General features: G+C 41.0%; 1 protein-coding gene across 4 annotated transcripts in view; it reads right to left on the bottom strand.

Moving 5' to 3' along the window:
- The window catches only part of RBM33 (RNA binding motif protein 33), a 132,562-nt gene that overhangs the window by 62,652 nt on the left and 43,272 nt on the right, over positions 1-26,638 (bottom strand). For all 4 annotated transcript variants that reach the window (XR_006523736.2, XM_044765671.2, XM_044765670.2 and 1 more), the window contains exons 6-8: positions 14,111-14,282; positions 8,102-8,310; positions 4,233-4,521 (exon numbers count right to left, since the gene is read on the bottom strand). Coding sequence is in view for 3 of the 4 variants with exons in the window: in XM_044765671.2 (XP_044621606.2) it covers positions 4,233-4,521; positions 8,102-8,310; positions 14,111-14,282 (670 nt within the window). In the remaining variant the exon portion in view is untranslated. The remainder of the gene's footprint in view (positions 1-4,232; positions 4,522-8,101; positions 8,311-14,110; positions 14,283-26,638) is intronic.

Here is a 26,638-nt window from a genome sequence, read left to right as displayed (position 1 = left end):
TTGAACACTGAACTCTGAATATTTGACATTTAATATTTTTATCTTTCTGTTATCCTATGTATTTAATGGACTAAACTGATTAAATTTTCAATTCATTACAACAGTTATAATAGTGAAAATCTGGAAAACAAGTTAAATTTACATCAAAACTGATTAATCACAATATGTTGGAACATTCTTATCCTGAAAAGAAAGTATGTGTCATGAGGAAAAGATGTGCATATGTTGCTAATTTTTAAAAGACAATTTAAGAAACCTTCAAACTGCCTCAGGTCCTGAAAGTCACTGGGTTAATCTATCTCGTACATACAGGAGACATCTAGACATCTGGCCTCTCTCAAGAAGAACCGTGACTTTCTATACAAGCTCACGCATTTACTAGGGAATAAGCAAGTGTTCTCTATGCAGGCCTGGCAAGGACAAGTTGCCCCCTCTCCCTGCATCAGCATGTCTCAAGATCAAAGGTACAGTAAAGAGAAGAAACATACGGCACTTAAACGCCTGGCTTCATCATGAAAACATTCAGCTGGTACTCAGAGTTTAAAACCTGTTGTCTGCAAGCTGATCTTGGATTTACTGGATCATGCGTGAGCTTTGGGGCGCAAGACCTGCACTCGACACCTGTTAGGCTGCCGACTTCTGGCGAGGCGCACTCTTTCCAGGCCTGGAAGCCATCTTGGGGTTTCCTTATAGCTTTCCCATTGTACAGTTTTAATATTATTTATTATCAGGCTAAAGAAAACCTGTGCACCTTACCAACTGCCAGTTTTCCACTCAATTTTACAAGGAAATACACAGTAAGAGACGCTGACATTAGTAAAATTATTCCGACAAATGAGATTTACTGCAGTTGCGCGTCTTGGGAAGCCACCGTTTAAAGGGCTCCTTCAGTGAGTCATCCTCCTTCACACAGCATGCATTGGGTCGCTCATTCACGCCACAGCTGCGGAAGGAGAGACAGGCGGTGTGCAGGTCTCAGGGACTACAGTGGTAAGCACAGCAGCCATCCTGCCTGTCCATGGGAGCTCAGAGCCCTGGGAGAAGGTGAGGCCGAGGAGTCACTAATATAGGGCGGGGACAAGTGAAGGGGTCAGTCAAGGAGGTCAGGGACCCACAGGCGCTAACCCCACTTTGACCCTCCATGGTGTGTCCTATAGGGACACACAGACACTGACCCCCATCACAGCCCTCTCTTCCAAGGCCACAGCATAATTTCATAGTGCTTCAACCCACTGGCCTCCCACACTCCAAGTTCTACCTCAAGCTTCTCCCCAACTCCTGAAACTTCTTGCCCACGCCTTTTGGAATTCCAAGTTCACTGTGAGCATAACCCATGGTAGCCTCAGCCGCCTCCTTCTTGCTAAAGGAAACCTAGCTGTCCCAAAGGATGATGGGGGGGGGGGGGATCCTTCTTTGTCCTCGATGATGTTTCAGACCTCAGTTTTGGATCTCCCGTCATCAGACAACATCACCCACTACCCCCTGCTACTGTCCATCTACTGGTCAAAACACTGCTCTCGTGTCTCAGAGCTCAGCTCCTAGCTCACCATCACTGTCTTCAACACTAGCCCTGTCTTTAGTCTTGGCAGAGACAGTGCTTCCAGCACCCTGCTTCTCGGGTCCCTGACCTCCATCCTCCATCCCACCTAGGCCATATCCCAGACCTGGTCATTATCAATGACCCTTCCACAATCTCTGTGCATCCTCCTTCTTACCACTACCTTCCGCCTTTCCACCTCACTCCCTCCAGGACCCTGATTCGACTGACTGTCGACTCTACAGAGATCTCCAATGGCCTCCATTCCACTATCTCCTGGCCCCTTAGCACCATACACTACTCCATGGTCCACTGTTACAAGCATTATTGCTCTGTCAACACTTCAACTCGGACAAATCCAACTCTGTCTATACCACACCTGACACAGAAAGACAAACGTGGCTTGAGAAAAACACACAACCACGCTGACTCTAAGTTCATGACCACACAGAGTGAGTTTGCCTCAACAATGCCCAGCACCCGTACCAGCTCCTCCTCGACCCTGCTAGGGGAAGACTTCATAACTTCTCTCCCCTCCTCAGACCTCCAACATTTCCTCCTACCTCCCCACTCTTAGTTACTTACCACTCAAATCAGGAAAGAAGTTCACAAGACTCCTCCACCTGCCACACCCGCCCACTCTCAGCATCTCCACCTGGCCTTCCGCCGCCCAGCATCTGTACAGGACCCTGCGCCCCTCCAGCACCACAGTCCTGCCACTGGGTACTGGATCCCAGCAAGGATAAGTTTTGCCCCTCACCTGCATCAATGATTTTTTCCCTTCTCAACTAGCTGCTAGTGTTCTCATCTTAAAATAAAAAACTTGCTCTCAAGCCCACTTCCTCCTACCAATTATCATCCAACCTCTGCTTTAGCAAAATACCTTCAAAGACTGTCGATAGATTGATCTCCCATTTCTGTGTCCCTATTCTCTCTCAAATCCACCTCAGTGAGGCATGTACATCTACCACTTCACCAAAAAAACCCTGTCAAAATCCAGACCCCCTACTGCTAAGTGTAGGCCTCAGCCTGCAGTGCACTCCCCACTGACCCGTCAGCAAGGCCCCTGGCCAGCCCCTGGCGGCCACTTTCTCCCCTGCTCCTCGTCGTCTACACTCTCAGGTTCCTCCCGCTCTCCTCCCTACAGGCCCCACACCTCTCACATCCAGTGCCCCAGCTTCCAGGCCTCAGTCTCCTCCCACATATTGACACCCCTTCTCTGAGTCTCTCACTGGGCGCAGGCTCTATATCCATCTGTGTGCCAACAACGCCCCCAACTTGTACTTGAAGCCCAAACCCTCGTCTGAACTCTCACTAGCTGCATACTTGACACCTCCACCTGCATGTCTAGTTGGTATCTCAAATTTAACACATCCAGAGCAAAAGTTTTAGTCTTCCCCCTCAAAACCTGCTCTCCCCCATCCCAGGCAATGGCAACTCCATCCCCCAAATGCTCAGGCCCTCCCCCAGTATCATTTTTGCCTGCCCTCTCTCTCAGACTCACCTGATCCATCGCCAAATCATACTGGCTCCTTCTTGAATCATATCCAGCATCTGACCAGTTATCACTATGGCTGCTACCACCCTGAGCCGAGCCACTATCATTTGTTACTTGGATTACTGCAGTCACCTCCTAGCTGAACACCCAGTTTCCACCCCTGCCACCCTACAGCCCACTCCCAACACAGCAAGAGGAATGATCCTTTTAAAACACAAATCAGATCACGTTATTCCTCTGCTCAGATCCCTTAATCACAGCCCATTTCACTCAGAGTAAAAGTCGAGCTCTTAGAATGGCTCACAGGTCTCAACCCGGGTCCCGTGTTTCTTCTCTGCTTTTATCACTCCACTAACGTCACATCATCTTCTTGTGGTTACCTGAACACACATGGCACGGTCTTACCTGAAGTAAGACCTCTCTGTACTTGCTGATCCCTCTGCCTGGAATACTGTCCTCTGAAACAGTCACATCCCTCACTCCCTGACCGTCAACTATTACTTTTGCAATGAAGCCTTGTCCCTTCCTCTGCTCTGCGTCTGTTCCTGTATTTTCATCCTCTCACATGCCAGATAACAGTCTTACTGATTATGTCTACTGCTCCCTGACTGTCTGCTAGAAAGATCACAACTGCATAAAGCATTGTTTTGTCCACCAATGTATCTCAAATACCAGAGAGACAGTAGTATCTCAATCAACATGTGTTGAACAGATGCATGAAGACATGCTCCACATCAACAGCTCAAAACCAGTTTCCTAGCTCCAGGACCACGTGTCTGCAATAATACCACGAGAGCTCATTCACTTAGAATAACTAAAAGAGGGGTTTGTGGCCCCCACAGCTAACACAGGGCCTCAAGGGGAGCAGCGGAGCGGAGCTGAGGGGCACACTCACCACACAAGCATTAGCATTCCCTCCAGGGAAGTGATGAAGAGTCCCAACTCAGACATTTCCAGTTACCTCTAATGCTCTTTAAATTTAGAAAGTTTTCTCAACACTTTCCTCTAAATTATAAAACAAAAGACACACATTTTTAAGCAAATCAGTTTGGCCCATCAATAGCACATGTCTAAGGGGGTAGGGAAGGAATCGAGAAAGCCAAGTCACCCTCACACACGAGAACCACTGGCCACAGAGACGCCTCAGCGAGCAGGGAACAGGAGCCCGTGCCTTTACGACAGCAAGGAGACACATACCTTGAACGGGCGTCACCACCGCCCCTTTGAAGTGGGGATTTATGTGTATGTTCTTGGGCTGCTGTGGGGTCACAGGAGGCGGCGTCAGCATCACCCTCGGGGCCTCTATCTGGGGCGGCATGTGCATTCCCTGAGGAGGAGAGGGGTGGTGCGGGTGCTGCAGGGGAAGCAGAGGCTGCAGCTGCTGCTGCTGGAACAGACTTCTAATTGGCTGCTGCTGAGGCGGCGGCGGTGGTGGCGGAGGGGGAGGCTGAGGCTGTGAAGGAGGAATTAATCTTGGGGAGTGCGTCTAAAAACCACAAAAAAAGACAAATTAGAGAAATCAATATTTACAAGAAAAGTAAAAGAATGTCAATGTGTTACGGATTTACACTGATTAAATTGTAAAAGTTATAACAGAAATAAATTCACAGTAACAACTTGTATAAAACAGCAAGATAAATAACCTGCTCTGCCTGTTCACAGTGAGGGCTACTTTCTCACAATGTGAGTCAATCTCAAGGCAAGGAGGGGAAAATGGCAGCCCCAAAACACCTTGCATGGATTCCAAAAGAAAAAAATACAGTTCAACCAACAAAACTGCCCACAATGAGCCAAGCGCTGCACTGAGGGCAGGACACAAGCTACTCTCGGCCCTCCCTGCACAGCGGGTCCTGCTCCTCCTCCTCCAGAAAACCTTATCAGAAAGAGGGAGATGTGCACAAGCAACCCTGCTGGAAATGAGGCTTCAGAGAGAAGGACAAAGGGCTGGAAAGAGCTTAACGCCCCCAAGGGGCTGGGAGACAGCGCCTGAGAGGGCGGCATCTGAACCACGAAGAAAGGAGGAAAGAGACTCTGCGCAGCGTGAGTAATGGAATAACCGGGAAGAGGCAGAGAGGCAGACAGACGCACCTGCTGGGTAACGGAGAGGGACACCAGTGTGGCTACAGCCTCGGAGAAAGAAGATGGAAGCAGCAAGGGTGTGAAAATATACACGCAAAGCGGTCAAGGATCTGGGTGTTGTTCTGTGAGGAGGAAACCAACGGCAGCAGCCAGGGTTGCCAAGCACTGAGCTCGGCCTGGGTTTTAAGCACCGAGTGGAAGGCTGGTATATGAAGTAACTGGCTGACTCCTAGCAGTCCTACGAAGCGAGTCCTTATTATTATCCTCCTTTTACAAGATCAGGTAGCTGGGAAGCAGAAGAGCTGGAATGGAATTCAGAGGATCTGACTCCACAAGTCCTGCTTGTAAGCACCAATCAAACTGGCCACACTTCGCAGTAGAGGCAGAATACTACTCACTGAGCCATCTAACACAAGCTGCCTTCGCTGGGATGACGCCAAATGACGGAGGCTTTTGAATTCAAGCGAAGGACCTGTTATTATGCCATATGCAACGTGGATGATGAGGAATCGCTGAGGACAACTTGGCAGGAAGATTATCACTAACAGTGTGTGAGATGGACGAGGGTAAAGAAGATGGAAGACAGACCATTTTACAGGCCACGGCAAGAGCTGAACGGAAGAAATGGCCAACATGTGATGATGAACAATGGGAAGGAGACATTTCAGAGGAAGAATGAGAATTCTGAAACCAAACTGTACATGGCCTTGGCTTACCTATCCTTCCTCAGGGACGAGTTCTCCAAAGATTCCAGTCTAAATTAATTCTGCAGCTAGACATGCTCCCAGAATCCAGTGTGCTCCCTCCTCTAACTCATGACATTTGTAATGTGCATATTTGCCCACGAAAGTGGGGATCCTGTCTATCTTGTTCCCCACTGAATCCCCATGGACAGCACATAAACTGACAGGAACACCTGAGTTCAATCTGAAGTGAACTGAGAATAAGTAAAACGCAGGGTCATTCACTCCAGAGCATACGGGAATTCTAAGGGAAGCACGTGTTTTAAGCAAATGGAGTTTAGGGCCTGTGAAACACCCACGTGGAGAGGTACAGGGCAGCTAGGAACTGGAGAACCTTAGAGCTGGCAAGAGGTTAGGGCTAGAGACAGATTTGCATGCAGATGGCAGATGGTACCAAGGACAGTGCTGCCAAGGGAGATGCTCTGACTAAAAAAGAGGACTGAGAACAAAACTGAGAAGAATGCAGCCCAAAAAAAAGGAGACAAGACACACCGCTGGAAGATAAGAGTGCACCCCAAAATAAGAGGGACTCAACAAAGAGGAGTTCATCAGTGATGCCCAAGGCCCTAGAGCGTGGTCTGACAGGAAACAGGGACAGTGGTGAGGTGGCGATTCTGACAGCACATTCAGGAGAGGGAGAACAAAGTCCAGGCAACGAGGGGCTGATGGAAGAGAAAATGGACAGAAGCAAAGACATGAGCAAAGAGGATTCTTTCCAGAACTTTGAGGGGTGAAGAGTTAAGGAGACAGACAGCTCTGGGGTGGGGAGTGACCAGGATCAAGAGTGTGATCTGAGGGCGGATACAGGTGGGAGTGAGGGTGAGTTCGTTTCAGACAGCTTGGTCTTTTCAGTCAACTGCCATTTTAAAACACTACTGACCAGCATGGATGAGCATAGAGCTCACAGTCCAAAGCCCATCAGGATGACTCAGGTCAGCTATGGATTTATTCCCAATTCACGGTGCGCTCTGCGGTCCACATCAGTCATTAGAATTGCAGACGGAGGGACTCCGGCAACCTACACTTGGGCAACCTTTTTAGAGCACTCACACATCCTCAGTTCAGCTCCTCTGAAGGAGGCAGGCTAGGCATATAGTACCTCCTCTTTGCATGGATAAGAAAACAGGGAGTTCACTTTTCCAGGATCATGGAGACACAAGTATACAAAAACAGGTCTCCTGTTTGGCTGTTTCCCCACAGGAGGCCCAAATAACCGGGTTGACTGTTCAATATACGGCAAGTTGGGGAGAGGATACAGGATGGGGAAGAAAAAGCAAAAACTAAGGTCCAGGCTTTTTGCTATTAGAGAATTAAGAACAAAACAGTTGTGTGAACCAACGGCAGTTACTGATTTCATCAACTCCTTTCTGCTACCATCAACCTGCTTACTTCTCTTCCCTTCCTTTACATCAAAACTGGAATTCTCATGCTAAAACAATAAGTCATCTTTTCTACTTTGTTATTTCATAAATGAATGCCTCCTAAAATATAACATTTCTACACAGAGGCAAAGTGTGGTTTTCCCCTAAATTCAGATAAAAATGTAGGAGGACATGTGGCAGACAGAGTTGACATATATTTGTATTAAATAAATTTGTCCTTGAAGATTGAATTCTGAAGGAAAAAGCCATAAAATCCTAAGGCTAACTAAAAACCAAAAATTCACTACAATTCCTGTCTTTGCTTTTGAGATGTCCATCTCTGAAATACAGAGAAAATTCAAATTAAGTTGAAATTACAAGTATATGATTTATTCCCAAATTATGAAACATTCTTATGGATAGGATAAGAGAGTTACTCTAAGAGAAACTGCTATATTTAAGGAAAAACTTACGGTAAAAAGTATAAAGGAAAAAATATTTTTGTAAAATAAGCAATACTGCCTACATTCTTTACATACTAAATTCAGTATTTTGAGTGTGCTGCACTTCTCTAGAAGCAGAAGATAAAAGTAAGACTCCTCTGTGGTTCTTGTCACTTGAGGACATCAGGTCTCTTGGAACTTCTTTCTTCATTAAGTAGTTGCATACAGAATTATTTTTTACTACCTGAATTACTAGAGGACTAAATTTATAAGACCACATAGGAAATCATATTATTGACAATAAAGAAACTTTACCCATTTTTCCTATTATTAAACTTTACCTTCACACTAAGAGATAAATGCAAAATACGACACCCAAAAAAAGCACATTTTGATTTGTTCAAAGCTTTCAGCTATCACAACAAAACTATGAACATTACCACCACGGGAGGCTGTGTCGGAAGCAGAGCAGGCCTGTGGTCTTTCATCCTTCCCCGCTCACTGTTCTCTCTTCTCTGGTCTCCCATTCCACGACACATTAAAGAGCCTCCTCGCCTTCCTCCCCGCCTTGAACCATAGCGTCCCTGCTTATGCTGTCGCTCTCTTTCTTCGAATTCAAGCAATGCAGCTTTGGCTTCTGCTGAAAGCTCTATTTGAAAAGATGCACATGATTAGATACCTTCAAATAGCCTAAACTATATTGATAGGGAGAAAACAGGAAAGAAACGTGACAATGAAACTCTGGAACACCAAGTGCTTCACCCACAACAAATAACTAAACTGGCAGCAGCAAGTAGGATACAGTCAGAAACACTCACAACCCATTAGTGAGACCTGTTACATGAGGACATGCTTTCCCCTTGTAACAAAATACAAGTATCTCCTGCCAACTTTAGAGTATTTTCCTGCGAGACCACAAACTGTGCTAAGGGAAGCTACAAAGAAGGGGCTGAAGTTCCATCGAGCCACCACCCTTAAGCTGCAGGGCACTTGCCGATCATTTTCTCTTTCACTGACAGCAGATGACACTGGTCAGGACCTGCCTCCACCAGTGCTCCACCAGCACAATTTTCTTAGTGAAACCAGTACAAGTATTATTAATGCACAGTGGCACACAGACTCAAAAAGAAAACAATTCCTGATTGTTCTGGTTTAAAAACAAAACTACTAATGAAATCACTCTGAAATCAAATAATTTCATAAAGAACGGAAAACTCATTTAATACTATTATCATCTCAAATTTTCAGATTTATATTAAAAAAACTTTATTCTGTGAAGAAAGACATATTCATGCAGTCTAATATGGAATCCCTATCAAATGAGAGCAAAGTCACGTAAGAAAAAGCCCATTAATGCAAACATTCGTAGGACACCCGCTAGATGCTCACCTCTGACTGGGGCTTTAGGGATGCAAAAAATAGGGACTCTGGGCCTGAGAAACTGCAGGGGACACATTACTCTAAATTCCTAAAAGAAAACAAGCTGACTTATTCAAATACAGTTCCTTTATTTTAAATTACCTAAATTGTGATAACATTTTTTAGATTAATACATATGTGCCTCCTAAAGATGTCACTGAACCCTACTGAGAAACATTTCAGGTCTTCTCCCACGGTGAAGGGTAAACTTTAAGTGTTACCAGTTTATCTCCTCCTTTGGATTCCATATCATCCCTAAACTCTTCCAAAAATCTCTAAGCCACATTTCATTTTCTCAAAATTGTTTCTATGGTATTCTCCTCCCTTTCAAACAAATCTAGACTCCATCTGAAAGAAAATTTAATCTCTTCTTAACAAGTACAGACTTTTATTCCAATCTTGACTACGCGATTGGTTCACACACACATTTTATGCAGTGAATCAGCAATTATTTTTCTAGTGGTTCTAAGTGTCAAGATTAATTTCACTATCCCCAGTAATAAAATGGTTTCAAATGACATCTTTAATCAGCAAGTAAAAACGCTTTCCTCCAATTGAGACAAGCTGTCACAAAAGGTCACCAAAATATGACAGGATGAAAATTACATTTGTAACTTCAACTGAAATGTTAATTTCCCTTTAAGTGTTTCCTGGACTCTGTCCATATTCTAAAGTAAAGATATATAGCTCAATGAAACTAAGTTTTACACTGTATTGTCCCTTTCTAAAACGTGCTTAAGGAAAACCTATTTGCATACAAATACTTTTATAAGAGTTAGACTAATACATAATGACTATAGAACACAGTTTATTTGGCAAAATAAAAATAACAAACGATAGTCTGAGTTTTTTGCAGGATAACTGAATCAAGAAATTTGTAAAGACCTTACAAATACAAGCACCATTGTGTAAACTCAGGGCAGCAGGAGCCTACTGCTGGCACTAGCAATCCTCAACTGTTTATTACTAGATGAAAAGAGTTTTCCCACAGATCCTTTGCTTTCAAGAAAATTAAGATATTTCAAGAAAATATGTGGACATAATTAAGAATGTTCTTTAGGATAAAGCAATAAAATAAAATTTAACATATTACATGTGCCAATGAAACAGAAAATTGCAAAATCTAGACACCTACTCAGATAATAATAAAGAAAGCCTAACTAAAATAAACGTAGTCTTCCATTTATTGCTTGCACTGATTTCAAAGAGAATCTGAGATCCACTTCCTAAGGAAAAACACTGGCAGCTCTGAACCTCTGCGCTAGTAAATGATACCCACTTTTTAGAGATGGCTTTTGACATTCCATTCAAAATAAATCATTCCCTCACACATATATGTTCTAGAAACTCTTCTCAACTGGGTTCTACGAGAGAATTAAGCCCTTTTCCTCATAGGCATCCTTTGCATGTAATGAATGAATTTATCTCCTAAGTATGTAGTTTTGTACCATCCTTGGGAAAATTGAGCAATAGTCACATTATCTATAAGGTTTAATTCCCAAAATCCTGGTTGAGGAAAAAAGTTCACTACTTAAGTTCTTAATCTAGATGAAAGCCCAAAATTCTACTTCTAATCCAATCTGAATTCAAAATACAAATCAACAACTGTGTACTTGGCTTCCTAAGTGTTGAGACTGGCATATATATAAATTAGTGTTATTTTTATAAATTATAAAAATTTATAAATTTTTATAAATTAGTGTTATATTTAAGGATGACATTATATATCTGAATGTAAAAAAAGACAAAAGTGACCAAAACAGCCTTCTAGATTGTGAACTCACTATTTCACAAGCAGGCTAAGGGGTCAGAAACAGAGGACATGGGAGCATTATTTCATTCTTCTTAAGAGTGAAGTATTCTCAATGTTAATCAATGATATCACAAAATAATTGTTTTTATTTGTATTCAAAATGTTCAAAGACATCGTTCGTCAAGAAATACATATATGAGACGACATACGTACTCTGGTAGGAAGATATTTTCATCTCATTACAAAGAGTAGGTGAACAGCTTTATACAATCAAACAAATCCAAGTATTTCTATATAGAACCTGAAACTGGTATTTCTATCAGCAGGAGAACAAAAATAAACTGATGAGTAAAAATCTTACAAATACTATAGCAGCTTCCTTTCTCAATAAATATTTTTCTTACATATAAAATTAACCTTTTGTTAGGAGTGGGGGTGTTAAGGGAATAAGGGAGCTCGCTGTTTTAGGAAACCAATCTTTAAATGTACAGAAAAATCCTTTTTGTACTAGGAATAACCCTAACTTTTCAGTTACTAATGTTTCCAAACACTAAGCTTTCCTAAATTAGGGCTCACAAATGCGGCAAAGAGACACATCATTTCAAGCACCGTTTTCACTTCCCCTATTATCCAGCAAAACAATCACATTCTGCAAAAACAGCTTTTTTAAAAATGTTTAAAAGAATGGCAAATGGTCACAGTGTTTATGCTTGCAGCCTCTAAAAACCCCAGCCCTTCCCCTCACATTTAAGGAGCCAACCTGCCCTCCACTAACCCCTCCAGCCTCTTCTCAGGATGCAGTGACTACAAAGCTGCCAGACACCTTAAAAGAAAAAAGGGGGCCGGCCCCATAGTCAAGTGGTTAAAGTTCCACGCACTCTGCTTCAGCGGCCTGGATTCACAAGTTCAGATCCCAGGCACTGTCCTGCTCCACTCATCAGCCATGCTGTGCAGGCGTCCCACATACAAAGCAGAGGAAGACTGGCACAGATGTTAGCTCAGGGCTAACGTTCCTCAAGCAAAAAAAGAGGAAGACTGGCAACCGATGTTAGCTCAGGGTGAATCTTCCTCACCAAAAAAAAAGAAAGAAAGAAAAAAGATTCAACCCAAGTACTTTAATAAGAGAAGTACAAATTACCCTTAAAAGAATGAGATGAGGCAAAGGTCCTGAAAACAAAGAGATGCAGGAATGAAACAAACACAAATTACGAACACAGGCAAGCTGGGCATTTCAGAACACGCTGTCAGTGCTTATGGTGAGGTAAAATGAACAGAGACAAGATGACCCTAGCTGAGGACCAGAGGGTGGGCAGAGGAAGAGGCATCAAGGGTGGGGGAAGGTGACCCATGAAATTCACAGTGGCCTGTAGGGAGCTGGCTGCCGAGGGGAGAGGCCCCCATTCCTAATGGTGAGTGTCAAGTGACTTCACATCCTTAGAACTTGTAGCTATTCCAGTTATTACGACTTAATACATCAGTCTCCCCAATTTAGGTAACAAAACCTCAGCCCCACTACAAAGCAGCAGAAAAGTGATAATTCACCACCAGCCCCTCCAGCTCGGGAAGGCCCTATGCCAATTCTCTCATTAGCCGCTGCCTAGTACCCCCAGTGTTCGGGCAGGGGCACCGTCTTCCCCTTGTTCTCACTCCAGTCCAAGACTGAGATGTCTGCTCCACTCAGCTTGGTTCGTAAGGTTACCAACTCCTCCTGCTGAAGGACACTTTTGTTTTTCCCATCCTCCTGTTTTAAGGCTGTTGCTTCATCTCCTTTTACCCAAGGCCAGCTTCAGATCCTCTTTCTTAGAAACTTAACGCTGTCATGGTTCAGACCAACTGGTAACTTTAAACCATAACTTGAGAAAAGTCTAGGGAAATCTTGAGCCAAAAGGTAGACGAGGAGGAAATTGGAGGGGGAAGAAGTGAGAATGCTAAGATTCTAGAACAATCTCTCTATAAATCTCACTTAGTAAAGTGACATGACAGACCGGCTCACTACAGTCACGAGTCACTTAACGATGGGGATATGTTCTGAGAAATGCGCGGTAAGGTGATTTCGTCCTGCGAACATCGCAGCGTGCACTTACACAAATCTAGACGGTACAGCCTACTACACACCTAGGCTCTATAGTCCTGATCTTATGGTCCCACTTATGGGACTGTTGTATCTGTGGTCTGTCACTCACCAAAATGTCATTATGTGGGGGCATGACTGTACTGTTAATTTATGCATCTTGGCAGCTTAATGTCCTCACACAGAATTCATATCTGTTACTTAAAAAAATATACACTTATGTCTCCAACTGAAAACGGCTATAAATAACGGTTTTAAGAAGTTACGCAGTTAGTAACTAAAGGTTAGCTTCTTGATTTTTCCTTTGACCAAGAACAGAGCGCAGGGACAACCCTCCGTCTTCCCACCCTCCTCCTCGGACTATGGTACAACACCCCAGTGGTTCTCAAAGTACGGGTTCTGGAGCAGCAGCAGCATCACCTGGGAACTCAGCACAAATGCAAGCTTCTTGGACTCCACCCTAAACCTAATGAATCAGAAGAGCTGGGAGTAGGTCCAGGAATCTGTGTTTTAACAAGCCTCCTGAGTGATTCTGTTGCTCACTCAAATTTGAGAACCACTGCTTTATTTTCGCAGTGGACACTGGAAAAACCACAGAGGGCGGGCAGAGTCAATACTGAAAAACGTTCTCCGTTGACCAGCAACAGCCTGCTGTAGACCTCTACTAGCGGGGCTTGCTTAGAACGATGTTCAACTGATTATGTCTACAAACAAGTCACCTTGTCTCATTAAACACTCAGAGAAATGGAATATAGAAAAAGAAAACACAGCAAAGATGGTTATAACGTCACTGAAAGGTACAAAATAAAAGTGTCTGGTATAGAATTAGCCCTGGCAACCTTCCAGGTCTCAGGAAGGGTCAAATGGCCCTGTGCCAGCCCCATGCCACCTTCCCAGAGCCAGCCAGGAACCACAAGGTACGCAGGAGAGTAGGTCTAGGCCACAGACTCCAAAAGAGAAACTATTAAAACAATAAACAATCAAATACTTTATTCAAACACTTTTAGTTGAGAAGACAGTCCTTTCCCTAGAGTGACTCCTGCAGCACCATAACTCTGACCTCGTACAGACCAGTCACCCTCTGGATGGCATGCATAATGATCTAGAAAGTCAACTTTTTGACCTATTTGATTGACCATAACAGTACTATGGAGGAAGTTGAAATGGGAGTGAAGAAGGATGGGAGACAGGCAAAAAAAAAGTTACCCAAAGTTTCTGGAATGTTCCTTCTTTCTCTAGTTACATCTGAGAGCCTAATAATTGTTCCTTCTTTCCTTTCAGTCTTGAAACGCAATCGTCCAGATTCTTCGTCGTCATCATCTTCTTCATCTGACTCTTCTTTTATGTCCTTCTGCAGTTCCAAAGTTTCCATACCTCCCTACATTGCAGACGTACAAAACAAAAAGGGAGGGAAAGTGAGCTCATATTCTTTTAAATTAAATACTGAAGAATGATTAAAATATATATATATTAAAAAGTTCTTTATATTTAAGACGTAAAAATACTGCAAAATGTCCTATTATAAGGCCATGTGAAATACTAAACTAATTCCAGGAGAAAACAATCTCAAACATTAAGAATTACCAACGTTAGAAAAGGTCCAAACTCCTGCTTGTAATTAACATGCAACATCCTGTACACTGTTGCTGCTTCTACTTCTGGGAGAACAAGCATGAGCTCCAAAAATCCCTGCAGGCCTCAAGTGAATCCAGAGTGTAGCAAAGTACAAAGTCTTAATTAAACCAATACGAGAGTTCCCTCAACTTATTAGGATAGGACCCACCCTGCACCTTACATCAGATGACAGCATGCTCCTTCCTGGAATTCCTGAGCCCTCTACTTTGACTTTCCCTGCCAGGCAAGCGCTCCATATCTGCTGTTGGGTTGGTTTGCTTTTTTCAGCTTCCAATAGCTTTCCTTCATCACTCTTACCCTTTACTTCATTCCACTGTCTAGAGTTCGCTCATCACTATTTCTGGCTCAGACTATTTTTTATTTATTTACTTAGTTTTTGGTGAGGAAGACTGACCCTGAGCTAACATCTGTGCCAATCTTCTCTATTTTGTTTGTGGGTCACTGCCACAGCATGGCCACTGACAAGTGGTGTAGGTCTGCCCCCCTAGGAACTGAACCCAGGCCACTGATGTGCCAAATTAACCATCAGGCCACAGGGCCAGCCCTGGCTCAGACTACTAAAAAAGCAAAACTATTTTTTTCTTCAGTCACTTCACACTAACAGTAACTTTTATCTTCTATCAGAATTCCTACAAAAAATTTGCCTAATCTAGTTCCAAACTAAAAGTAATTTCTTCTTCATCAACCTTTTTCTTTCCTTTCTTTTTTTTTTTTTTTTTTTTTTTTTTGCTGAGGAAGATTCACCCTGAGCTAACATCCACTGCCAATCTTCCTTTTTTTGTATGTGAGCCGCCACCAGAGTATGGCCACTGACAGGCCAGTGGTGTAGGTCAGTGCCCAGGAACCAAACCTGGGCAGCTAAAGCAGAGTGCACCGAACTTAACCACGAGGCCACCGGGGCTGGCCCTCAACAATTCTTCCTGTATCACTCATGTTCCTTTTGACACTAATCATTTTTCACCTCATGTTAGGTCTTAGTGACCTACTGTTAAATCCAAGTACCTACTGTGTGTTAGCTTCATTTAAATACTTCTTATAAACTTAGAGAGATTTTGTCCCTTTATTCTCATGATTCATAATTTTTAGATGTCCTTTACTCTTAATAGAAACAAAATGAACTTCTTCCTTAGAAAATGCACAAGAAAAAAGACAAAAATAAGCCAACAATATAACTGAGTTGCATTCTTTCCCCAACATTTTCTGTGAAAAAAGATCAACTATAAATATACATACTCATTGCTATAAGTCCTACAGGAAGAGAGCCATCTGCAGGAGCTCAAACGCCTGAAAATAAAGTGATGAATGTAAACTACAACCTTATTTTAAACCTAATGATTGCAATACCACCTTTCAGTATTCTGATATTCAGTATACTACAGAATTTTAAAGTACCAAAATCTTGGCTTTTTGTTGGTTTAATACCATTATTTCTGTCTTACTGAATATCTGAAACCAAGATGAGTGACATGAGATGGATGCAGCTGCACTACACTCAAATGGAACAAACGTAAACTCATTTGCAAAGCTCTCTCCTCCACTTCCACAAGGCTCCAGAGCAGTGCTTCTCAAATTGAATGTTAATACTGATTGATCACTGGGAACCCTGTTAAAATGCAGATTCTGATTCCGCAGTCCAGCGTGGGGCCTGGGACTCCGCAATTCTAACAAGCTCCAGGGAGAGCCAACATGCTGGTCCACAGACCAGACTTTGAGCAGCAAGGCCACAGAGGAGGAAAAGAAATAACTACCAATAAAGCAAAGACTCTATCACAACAGTCATTTCTAATTAACCATTAACAGTAATTACAGCTCAAAGACTTTCCAAACAAGCTTGATGTAAAACATGACAGTACTGAAACTAATACAGTTTATTCTGCATCCAAATCTCCACCTAAGAAATCTAAAGGGGATAAAACTAAGTTGAAAACTGTTTCTTTGAAACGAATACTACAGCTCATCAGAAACAAACAAATCGAGCCTTTGACCCACAATCCCATTCCTAGAAATTTATCCAAGAGAAACGATAATTTATGTTCATGTAAAAAGCCTGTAGGAAAATGTTTACAGCTCTCTTTGGATCACCAAAAATGGGAACAAGAAGTGAATAGATTTACAAACTGTGATCCATCCAAACCACGGAATGCTCTTTAGCAATAAAAAGGAACGAACTATTGGTATAACCAGGATGAAACTGTAACAGCATCCTGCTGAGTGAAAGAAGTCAATCTCGAAAGATGATACACTGCAACGATCCCATTTATTATGACATTCTCCAAGAGACAAAACTACACTGGTTGCCAGTGGCTAGAAATGGAGGGAGCATATGACTAGAAAAGGATAGCATAAGGCAGTTTTTGGAGCAATGGAATGTCCTAGAAAGCAAACTTCTGGTTGAGGTCTTGGGGTCCAGTTAAGCCCTGAGCTACACCAAGGATTACACAAGGCCTGAACGAAAAATGAGGCATGGACTGGCCTCACGAGCCTCGAGTGTAGGCCACTTGACAACACTCACTAAGCTAGCCTGACTCCTTCACCCACTGGTTACTATCTCATCTAAGTACTGGGCTCAAAAACAAAGTGCATCTCCTTTGGCCAAATGGTTTATAGAATTAACTAACCTTATCTGGCAAAATGTTGACTCTGCAGTTTTTAAGAAATATTATCTAGTGTTCCATGCCAAGTAAAATTCCACTGAAGGGCAGTATTGGGTAACAATATAAAAATCTAACTCTCCTAAGATTATATTTTGTAAGAATTCAAATATGTATGTAAATCTTTTATTTCATTATAGACATTGGCGAAAATATTCAAAAATTTGATTTTTAGCTACTTAATTATTTGAAAATCTGAAAGATGTACCTGTAGTTCTTAACAGAGGGTGCATATGAAAGTTCTTTAAAAATAGACAAGTCCACTGAAATCTTACATAAGCATAAAAAATTAGAAATTCCAAGGGGGAACAAGACCCAGATTAGTATATTTTTTTTAAGTTCTTCGATTAATTCCGAAATGAACCTATGATTTCAGTGTTCTGAAAAGAAAATTCAATAGTCTATCCCGAATCCAAGAAAAACATTTGGATTGTTCTCTGAATTGGCAGGTGAGGGGAAGGAAACTATAGAGAACGCTGCTTAAAAAGTTTTTAATGCTTTACAGAATATTTCATAGAGAATAATTCTTTATTATATCATGAAATACAAATCAAAATATCTAATTCTACCAACAGTAAAAATTTACAAGTTGGAAAGACTGAGCAAACTGCAAAAATTCCGAGAAGAGAATAACAGACCAATATCCTTCATTAATAGAGAAACAAGATTCCTGAAGAAAATAAAAGCACGTGGAATCCAGCAAAATAAAAAAGGAAAATACATCATGACCAAGTGAGGCTTAGCTAGCCACAGGTTGATTTAACATTCAAAACTCAGTCAATTTAACAAATTCTACTTAGAGAAGCACTCCAAATACATGGAGATACTCCTCCTCCTCCAGAGGCGGACCTTAAGTCCCTCCTCTTGCCTTGTGGGCAGACTAGACTTAGTGACCTGCTTCCAAAGAAGAGAGCAGAAAAGGGGAAACAGGTAACTTTCCAGAGTTACTGTCTGTAAGGTAACGCTGCCAGGGAGGTCCTGTACCCAGCGGCATGATGGGGAGGAGAAGGGCACCGAACCTCTGTGGTATTCTTTCCAAAAATCTCTAACTCCAGTCTAATCACGAGAAAAGTATCAGACAAGTCCAGAGTAGAAGACATTCTACAGGATGCCTGGCTAGGACTCTTTAGACTGTCAAGGTCATGAATCGCAAGACTGACAAACTCTCAGAGACCAGAGGAAACACAACAACGCAGTGCCTCGACTGGAGCCAAAGCAGCAAGAGGACATTACTGGAAAAACTCACAAAACGGAAATAAAGTCTGGAGTATAGATAACAGTTTTTAAAAAGTCAATTTAAATCACATGAATAAAACAAGGGATAAAAGTCACACAATTATCTCAATAAATGCAGAAAAAGCACTAACAAAATTCAACACCTATTTCTGATTTTTAAAAAAATCTCAGCATTAGGTAGAATGGACATTTTAACTATGTTTATTCTTCCAATCCATGTACATGGAATGTCTTTCCATCTCCTTATGTCGTCATCCAATTCTCTCAGAAAGGCCTTGTAATTTTCATTATATAGGTCCTTCACTTCCTTAGTTAAATTTACCCCAAGGTATTTTATTCTTTTTGTTGCGATTGTGAATGGTATTGTATTCTTGAGTTCTTTTTCTGTTGGTTCACTACTGGAGTATAGAAATGCTACTGATTTATGCAAATTGATTTTATACCCTGCAACTTTGCTGTAGTTGTTGATTACTTCTAACAGTTTTCCAATGGATTCTTTGGGGTTTTCTATATATAAGATCATGTCGTCTGCAAACAGTGAGAGTTTCACTTCTTCCCTCCCTATCTGGATTCCTTTTATTCCTTTTTCTTGCCTGATTGCTCTGGCCAGGACCTCCAGTACTATGTTAAATAAGAGTGGTGATAGAAGGCATCCTTGCCTCGTTCCTGTTTTCAGGGAGATGGGGTTCAGTTTTTGCCCATTGAGTATGATGTTGGCTATGGGTTTGTCGTATATGGCCTTTATTATGTTGAGGTAGTTTCCTTCTATGCCCATTTTGTTCAGAGTTTTTATCATAAATGGCTGTTGGATCTTGTCAAATGCCTTCTCTGCATCTATTGAGATGATCATGTGGTTTTTATTCCTCAGTTTGTTGATGTGGTGTATCACGTTGATTGATTTACAGATTCAACGCCATCCCAATCAGAATCCCAATGACATTCTTTACAGAATTAGAACAAAGAATCCTAAAATTCATATGGGGCAACAAAGGACCCCGAATTGCTAAAGCAATTCTGAGAAAAAAGAACAAAACGGGAGGCATCACAATCCCTGACTTCAAAACATACTACAAAGCTACAGTAATCAAAACAGCATGGTACTGGTACAAAAACAGGTGCACAGGTCGATGGAACAGAATTGAAAGCCCAGAAATAAAACCACACATCTATGGACAGCTTATCTTTGACAAAGGAGCTGAGGGCATACAATGGAGAAAAGAAAGTCTTTTCAACAAATGGCGCTGGGAAAACTGGAAAGCCACATGTAAAAGAATGAAAATTGACCATTCTTTTTCACCATTCACCAAAATAAACTCAAAATGGATTAAAGACCTAAAGGTGAGATCTGAAACCATAAGGCTTCTGGAAGAAAACGTAGGCAGTACACTCTTTGACATCAGTATTAAAAGGATCTTTTCGGACACCATGCCTTCTCAGAGAAGGGAAACAATAGAAAGAATAAACAAATGGGACTTCATCAGATTAAAGAGCTTCTTCAAGGCAAATGAAAACAGGATTGAAACAAAAAAACAACCCACTAACTGGGAAAAAATATTTGCAAGTCATATATCTGACAAAGGCTTAATATCCTTAATACATAAAGAACTCTCGCAACTCAACAACAAAACATCAAACAACCCAATCAAAAAATGGGCTGGAGACATGAACAGACATTTCTCCAAAGAAGATATACTGATGGCCAATAGGCACATGAAAAGATGCTCATCATCGCTGATCATCAGGGAAATGCAAATCAAAACTACACTAAGATATCACCTTACACCCGTTAGAATGACAAAAATATCTAAAACTAATAGCAACAAATGTTGGAGAGGTTGCAGAGAAAAAGGAACCCTCATACACTGCTGGTGGGAATGCAAACTGGTGCAGCCACTACGGAAAACAGTATGGAGATTCCTCAAAAAACTAAAAATAGAACTACCATACGATCCAGCCATCCCACTACTGGGTATTTATCCAAAGAGCCTGAAGTCAGCAATCCCAAAAGTCCTGTGCACCCCAATGTTTATTGCAGCACTGTTTACAATAGCCAAGACGTGGAAGCAACCTAAGTGCCCATCAACAGACAAATGGATAAAGAAGATGTGGTACATATATACAATGGAATACTACTCAGCTGCAAAACAGAACAAAATCATTCCATTTGCAATAACATGGATGGACCTTGAGAGAATTATGTTAAGAGAAATAAGCCAGCAAGAGAAAGATAATCTGTGTATGACTCCACTCATATGAGGAATTTAAAACTATGGACCAAGAACAGTTTAGTGGATACCAGGGGAAAGGGGGGGTGGGGGGTGGGCATAAAGGGTGAAGTGGTGCACCTACAACATGACTGACAAACATTAATGTACAATTGAAATTTCACAAGATTGTAACCTATCAATAACTCAATAAAAAAAAAAAATCTCAGCAAACTATACATAGCAAAGAACTTCTTCAATCTGACTGAAAAACTTCCAGCTAGCTTATATTACTTATTTGATGAAATACTGAACATTTTCCCCCTACCATCAAGGACAAAGGAAGAACGAATACCCTCAATGTTTCTATTCTGCATACTACTGGAAGTCAGAAAGCTAAAGAAAGAAAGAACAGGACAAGCTGGAAATGAAGAAATAAACTGTGTTTATTCACAGGCAACGTGATTATTAAGATGTTAGTTTTCCTTCAATGTGATCTAAACATACAATGCAATCTTCATCAAAATCCCCACCAGATTTTTAGTAGATGTGGACAAGTCAATTACAGAATTTACATGGAAATTCAAAGGACCTAGAACAGCCAAAACAATCTTGAAAAGGAGAACGAAACTGGTGGATTTACACTACCTGATGTCATGCCACAGTAATCAAGACAGTGTAGCATTGGCAACGGAACAAAAAATAGATTCCAGAAAGAGACCCAAACTTAAATGGCCAAATGAGTCTCAACATAAGCACTAAGGCAATTCAATGGGACAGTCTTTACAACAAATAATGGTGTAACAACTAGAGAGAGACACAGAAAATGCACTCCATACCACACACATATATATTAGTTGAGACAGGTCATAGACCAAAACTAAAAATAACTAATACTATAAAGCTTCCAGAAGAAAACACAGGATAGTATCTTTGCAACTTTGGAGTAGACAAAGATTTCTTGGGTCACAAAACTACGTGGTCTTCACCAAAATTAAAATTTTCTGCTCATGAAAAGGTACTGTTAAGAAAATTAAAACACAAGCTACAGGCTCAGAGGAAATATTCTTTTTATATATATGTGTTTTTTATATAGATATCTTTTTATATATGTGTGTGTGTGTATATATATATATATACACCTGCCAACTGACTTATATCCAGAATATACAGACATCTAACCAGAATATACAGACAGTGTGAATAATTCAGGTACATATATTCTACACAGAGAATACATAAACTATATGTATGTAAAGAATAGAAAAACTCTCTGTATATAAACTATATGTATGTAAAGAAAATATATATTCTCTGCGTAGAATATATATGTAGACTACGTACTGCACATAGAGACAAAACTTAAAAAGACAACTGACTTTTTAAAAAAAAAAAGTAAGAGACTAGAAACAGACACAAAGAAGTTATGTAAGCCCAATAAGCACATGGAATAGTGCTCAATATCGTTAGTTATCAGAGAAACACAAACTAAAACCTGACGACACAATCACTAGAGGAGCTACCGGAAAAGACAGACAATATCAAACAACGGAAAACTGAGGCTCACATATACAGCTGGCAGGAGGATAAAATGCTACAGTTACTGTGGAAAACCATTTGACAGTTTTTTACAGAACATACTTCTACTCTGTCTCAGTAATTCCATTCCTAGTGAATTTCAAGGGAAACGAAAAGCTACATCCACAAAAAGATACGTAAAATAATCTTTATAGTTACTTTATTCATAACAAAAAAACTGGAAACAACCCAAATATCTATTATCAGGAGAATGAACAAATAAAGCACTATCTATAAAACGGAATAAACTAACACACCCAGCTACTTGGATGAGTCTCAAAAACGCACACTGAACAAAAGCAGCTGGACACCCAGTGTCATTACATACCGTACGAACACATTTATGTGAAGTCCTGGAAGAGAAAAGACTAATTTAAAGCGACAAATAAGAACACTGTTTGGTCTGAGTCGTCAGGACTGACCAGAAGGAACTAAGAGGGAACTTTCTGGGGTAAGGCTTCTTACCAAGGGAAAGACAGCAACTTAGATGAACACGTACCAAAACACTGCACTGCACACTTCAGACCTGTGCATATCACTGAATGTCAATGTTATCATAATTTAAAAGGTAAATATTTTAAATAGTGCAAAGATTTTTTTAAACTTCTCTCATTACTTCCTCTCTACATGCCAAAACTATCTGAAGTGGCAAACCTCCTTACCATGTTTGAGGATAACAGCACAACTGGCATGATGTGGCAGCATGATAGGAAAGGCTTGATAGTTTTTATAAATAGAACTCCCTAATTTAAGTATCGCGATTTCTTTGTACTAACCAAGCAAGAACATCAGTTAAATAAAAGGAGCCACCTTTTCAATTGAAATTACTTTTTAGCTCCATAATCCAGATTCTAATACAGAGTTAACACAGCTCCTAGAATGAAGTCACCCGAAAACCTGCAATATGCTTTCTCCCCTCGTGTTAAGCAACCCAGAGCGTCGCACACTGCTTTGCGAGATGGAGCGCAAAGGGGTGGTTCATCCCACCCTGCAGACATTTAATCAAAGAAAACAGGTCAGAAAACTAGGAAGACACCAAAACCCAGGTATATGTGGCAAATTAAAACTGTTACTCCTCCCTCAGGACTATATAATTTATTTAGACTTCTAAAAACGATGGAAGAACAGCCCTCCCAAAGCAAAGCCTACCAAAAAGTACTGAAATAGCAGACAACACCTACTTCTCAGCACCTCAAATAGCACCATGCACACAAGTTCTCAATAACGATCTTTTTGACTGACTGATATTCACTGATTCTACTACTATGAGTAAGAAAACAAGCCCCAAATATTGGTTGCTAGGGAAAAAGACCACCACACCACCATCCTCCACCAGAGGGACTATCGAAAGTCCTGAGAGCCAAGAGCATTACAAAGAATTTTCAGTCAACACAAAAACAAGCAACATAAACAAGGTAAACTTCAACAGTAATCAAGAACAGGTGAATAAGAAAGTAAACGTATGAGTGAATTTTTAAATACTAACTTTAAATTATGGGACATACAGCTTAAATGGAAAAGCAAATAATACACCTCCTAACAGATGGTATAAAAAAGACAAACTGTTTAATCTGGATGAGAGTTTGCTTTCTGCTCTATAAAATGACTCACATTGAAAACAATCCTTAGGAGGTTTTAGGTGAGAGTTAACAGTAACTAGGAATCACATGAGTTAAACAATAACAATCTAGTTCTTTGCCTTCCAAATTAAAGGGTCAAAATTTTAACCACCCTGTATTTCCCTGTCTATAAAAGTTATTTTGCTCATAGCAAAATATTTTTAAATATTTAGTGTACAAAGTATAAAATAATCTCCCCATCTAGAGGTAATCATGATTACCATTTTTGTCTTTACCTATCCAGACTTTTTTTGAGAGTCACACACATACGCTGAGATAGGTAAAGTTTTGGGGAAACTTCAGGGGAGGAATTCGATTACCTTGCTCTTTTCACTTAACACATCATGACCTTCTTTCCACATCTAACAGAGAGCTATGACATCCTTTGGTAACCAGTAGTCCCTGTAACATTACGCCATCATTTACCCAACCCTCTAGAAAAACCTACGCACACTGATTCCACTTCTTTTCAAGGCCACAAACCAACACCAGGTGCATACATCTTTGGACACATCTTAGATTAACTCTTTTAGCTAACTTTGTCAAAAGGGAATTTTTGAGCCAAAGGACCTGAAGGCTTTTGATACTGTCAAGAACAGTGAAGGGTCTGCAATTTCACCCTTCTTGCAAGGTACCCTGCCACTGTTTCATGGAGGCTGTGAGAAGACACGGGATTCCTGCTCACTTTCAACAACAGCAGTAGCATTTGGGAGCCCAAATTCCCACTGGACCACATGAAGAAGAGAGCCAGGTGACCCTGCACATGGGGGGCTGTGTTACAGGAGGGAGCCTGAGTTTAGGGATCCCCGGTCTGTTATAATGAGCAGAAGGCACAGCTGCCCCTTGCTCTCGAGGAAGATCCTATGTCTTTCAAGGCTGTTTGTTATACAGACATACTTTAGAAGATAGTCGGGAGGGAACAAAACGCAGTCAGTGCTTTGTTCACAAACCATGCAGAGATACAAGAGACACAGAGAAAACTGCCTCCTGGCAGTCAATATTTCCAAAATGGTCCCCCAAGAGAACGAGACTACTTCTGACCAATAATTTTGATTTTTGCCAATATTAAAATAGGCTAGATTCTCAATTTTTACAATTTTATTGAACATGTTTTATACACTCTGGTCATTTGCTTATCTTATTTTTGGATTACTCTCTCACATTATTTGCCCTTCTTTCTAGGAGGACTCACCTGTCTATACTGAACATACTATATACTGAATATATTAACTCCTTCATACTGAATACATTTTTTCTAAATATATTAATTCTGAGGCTCATATGTAAATATTTCCCCATATTCGTCATTTGTATGAACTTGTTTAGAGTGGTTTGGAATATTTCTATACAATCAGATCACTCTTTTTCTTTATGGCTTAAAAAGGCTAATACCAAGAGTAGTACATTAGTTATAACATGGTGCTCATTTTTACTCATTCCCTGTCAAGACCTTAACCATGAAACTCTCAATTTTATCTGAACACACTGTCACCTAATAAATAAGCAGTTTCTCTTGCTGTGAGGTGCAGTCATGTGACTAAGGCATAATTCATGAGCTGTTTACAAAGTGTTGTATGAGAACTCCGGGATGTGTCTTCAAAGGGCAAGCATGGTCCCTTTTAGTCTTCCTGCAATCCCTTTCTTGGACGTGGACCATGGAAAGCGCAGCAGCCCTTCAACTGCACCATGGAAGTCTGGAAGAAGCCTGGGTACCTGATTACCTGGTGAGGCAAACACCAGATCTGAAACGCCCTCTGGAATTTTTTGACATTAGTGAGAAATAAACTTAATATTTGGTGAGTTTTCTGTTTTGCAGGTGAGCCTAAGGCTAACACACAATTATTAAAACATTTTTTGCTAGTATATTCAGTTTGGTGTGTGTAGTACATGTGTACACAGGCACATTTGGTTATTCTTTTTCCACACTGAACTCTTTAGTCAATCTGAGACCCATCTTGGCATAAAGTTAAAGGAAGGGATCTAACATTTCACCAAATGATTAACCCTTTCTAAGTATATCTGAGATACTCTGTCATATTAAGTCACATATGTTAGGAGTTCATTTACTTTTAGGCTTCATCTGATCACTGATGTTCCTCCAAAAATCTCTCTCTCCACCTCAATCTCTCTTTAGAAGACACTGAAAATGAAGGCAAGATTACTGTTTTCTTTATAACAACTCACTTTTGCTTTAATATTTTAATGAATACAGTTCAAGGACTGAAGTCTGAAATATCCAGATCTAAAAGCCATACCCCATCACTTCCAGAAGGCACCCAGGCAATGGTAATACCTGGTAGCATTCTTATTCTTTACCTGTTTTACAAAATAGCTTATATCTCTGGAGATCATTTGAAGATTAAAATGTACAAAAGCTTTTCTCATTCTAAAATAGGTTACAAACACAGTACATTATCAAAGAGTTAAGGAGAATATTATCTAAAACTGAAAGAATTGTAGAAAAAAAATGAAATTAATTTTCCAACTTCAAAATACCACAAAGTATTAAGAAGGACCTGAAACTAACAGGCACTGAATCCCCTGGTTTCCAGCCTGGAACGATCCCCGCTCCGCTCTCCTTTAACAGCCTCTTGGATTTCTTTGCGCTACAGGACAGGGGATGAGCTCACCTCGCATAAATCTCTGGTCTCCCTGAACATGGTGCCAGAGAGCAGAGCAGTCATCAGAGGGAAGCCATTTCTTATTTAACATTTCCTTTAGCTCTGTCTTGGTTCCCTGGGCTAAACACATTCTTTGCTGAGGAAGATTCGCCCTTAGCTAACATCTGTTGCCAATCTTCCTCTTTGTTCT

Source organism: Equus asinus, chromosome 1, assembly GCF_041296235.1.
Source record: "Equus asinus isolate D_3611 breed Donkey chromosome 1, EquAss-T2T_v2, whole genome shotgun sequence".
Taxonomy (NCBI): Eukaryota; Metazoa; Chordata; class Mammalia; order Perissodactyla; family Equidae; genus Equus; species Equus asinus.
Note: the sequence above shows the minus strand (reverse complement) of the source record. Positions and strands in the feature narration are given on the sequence as shown.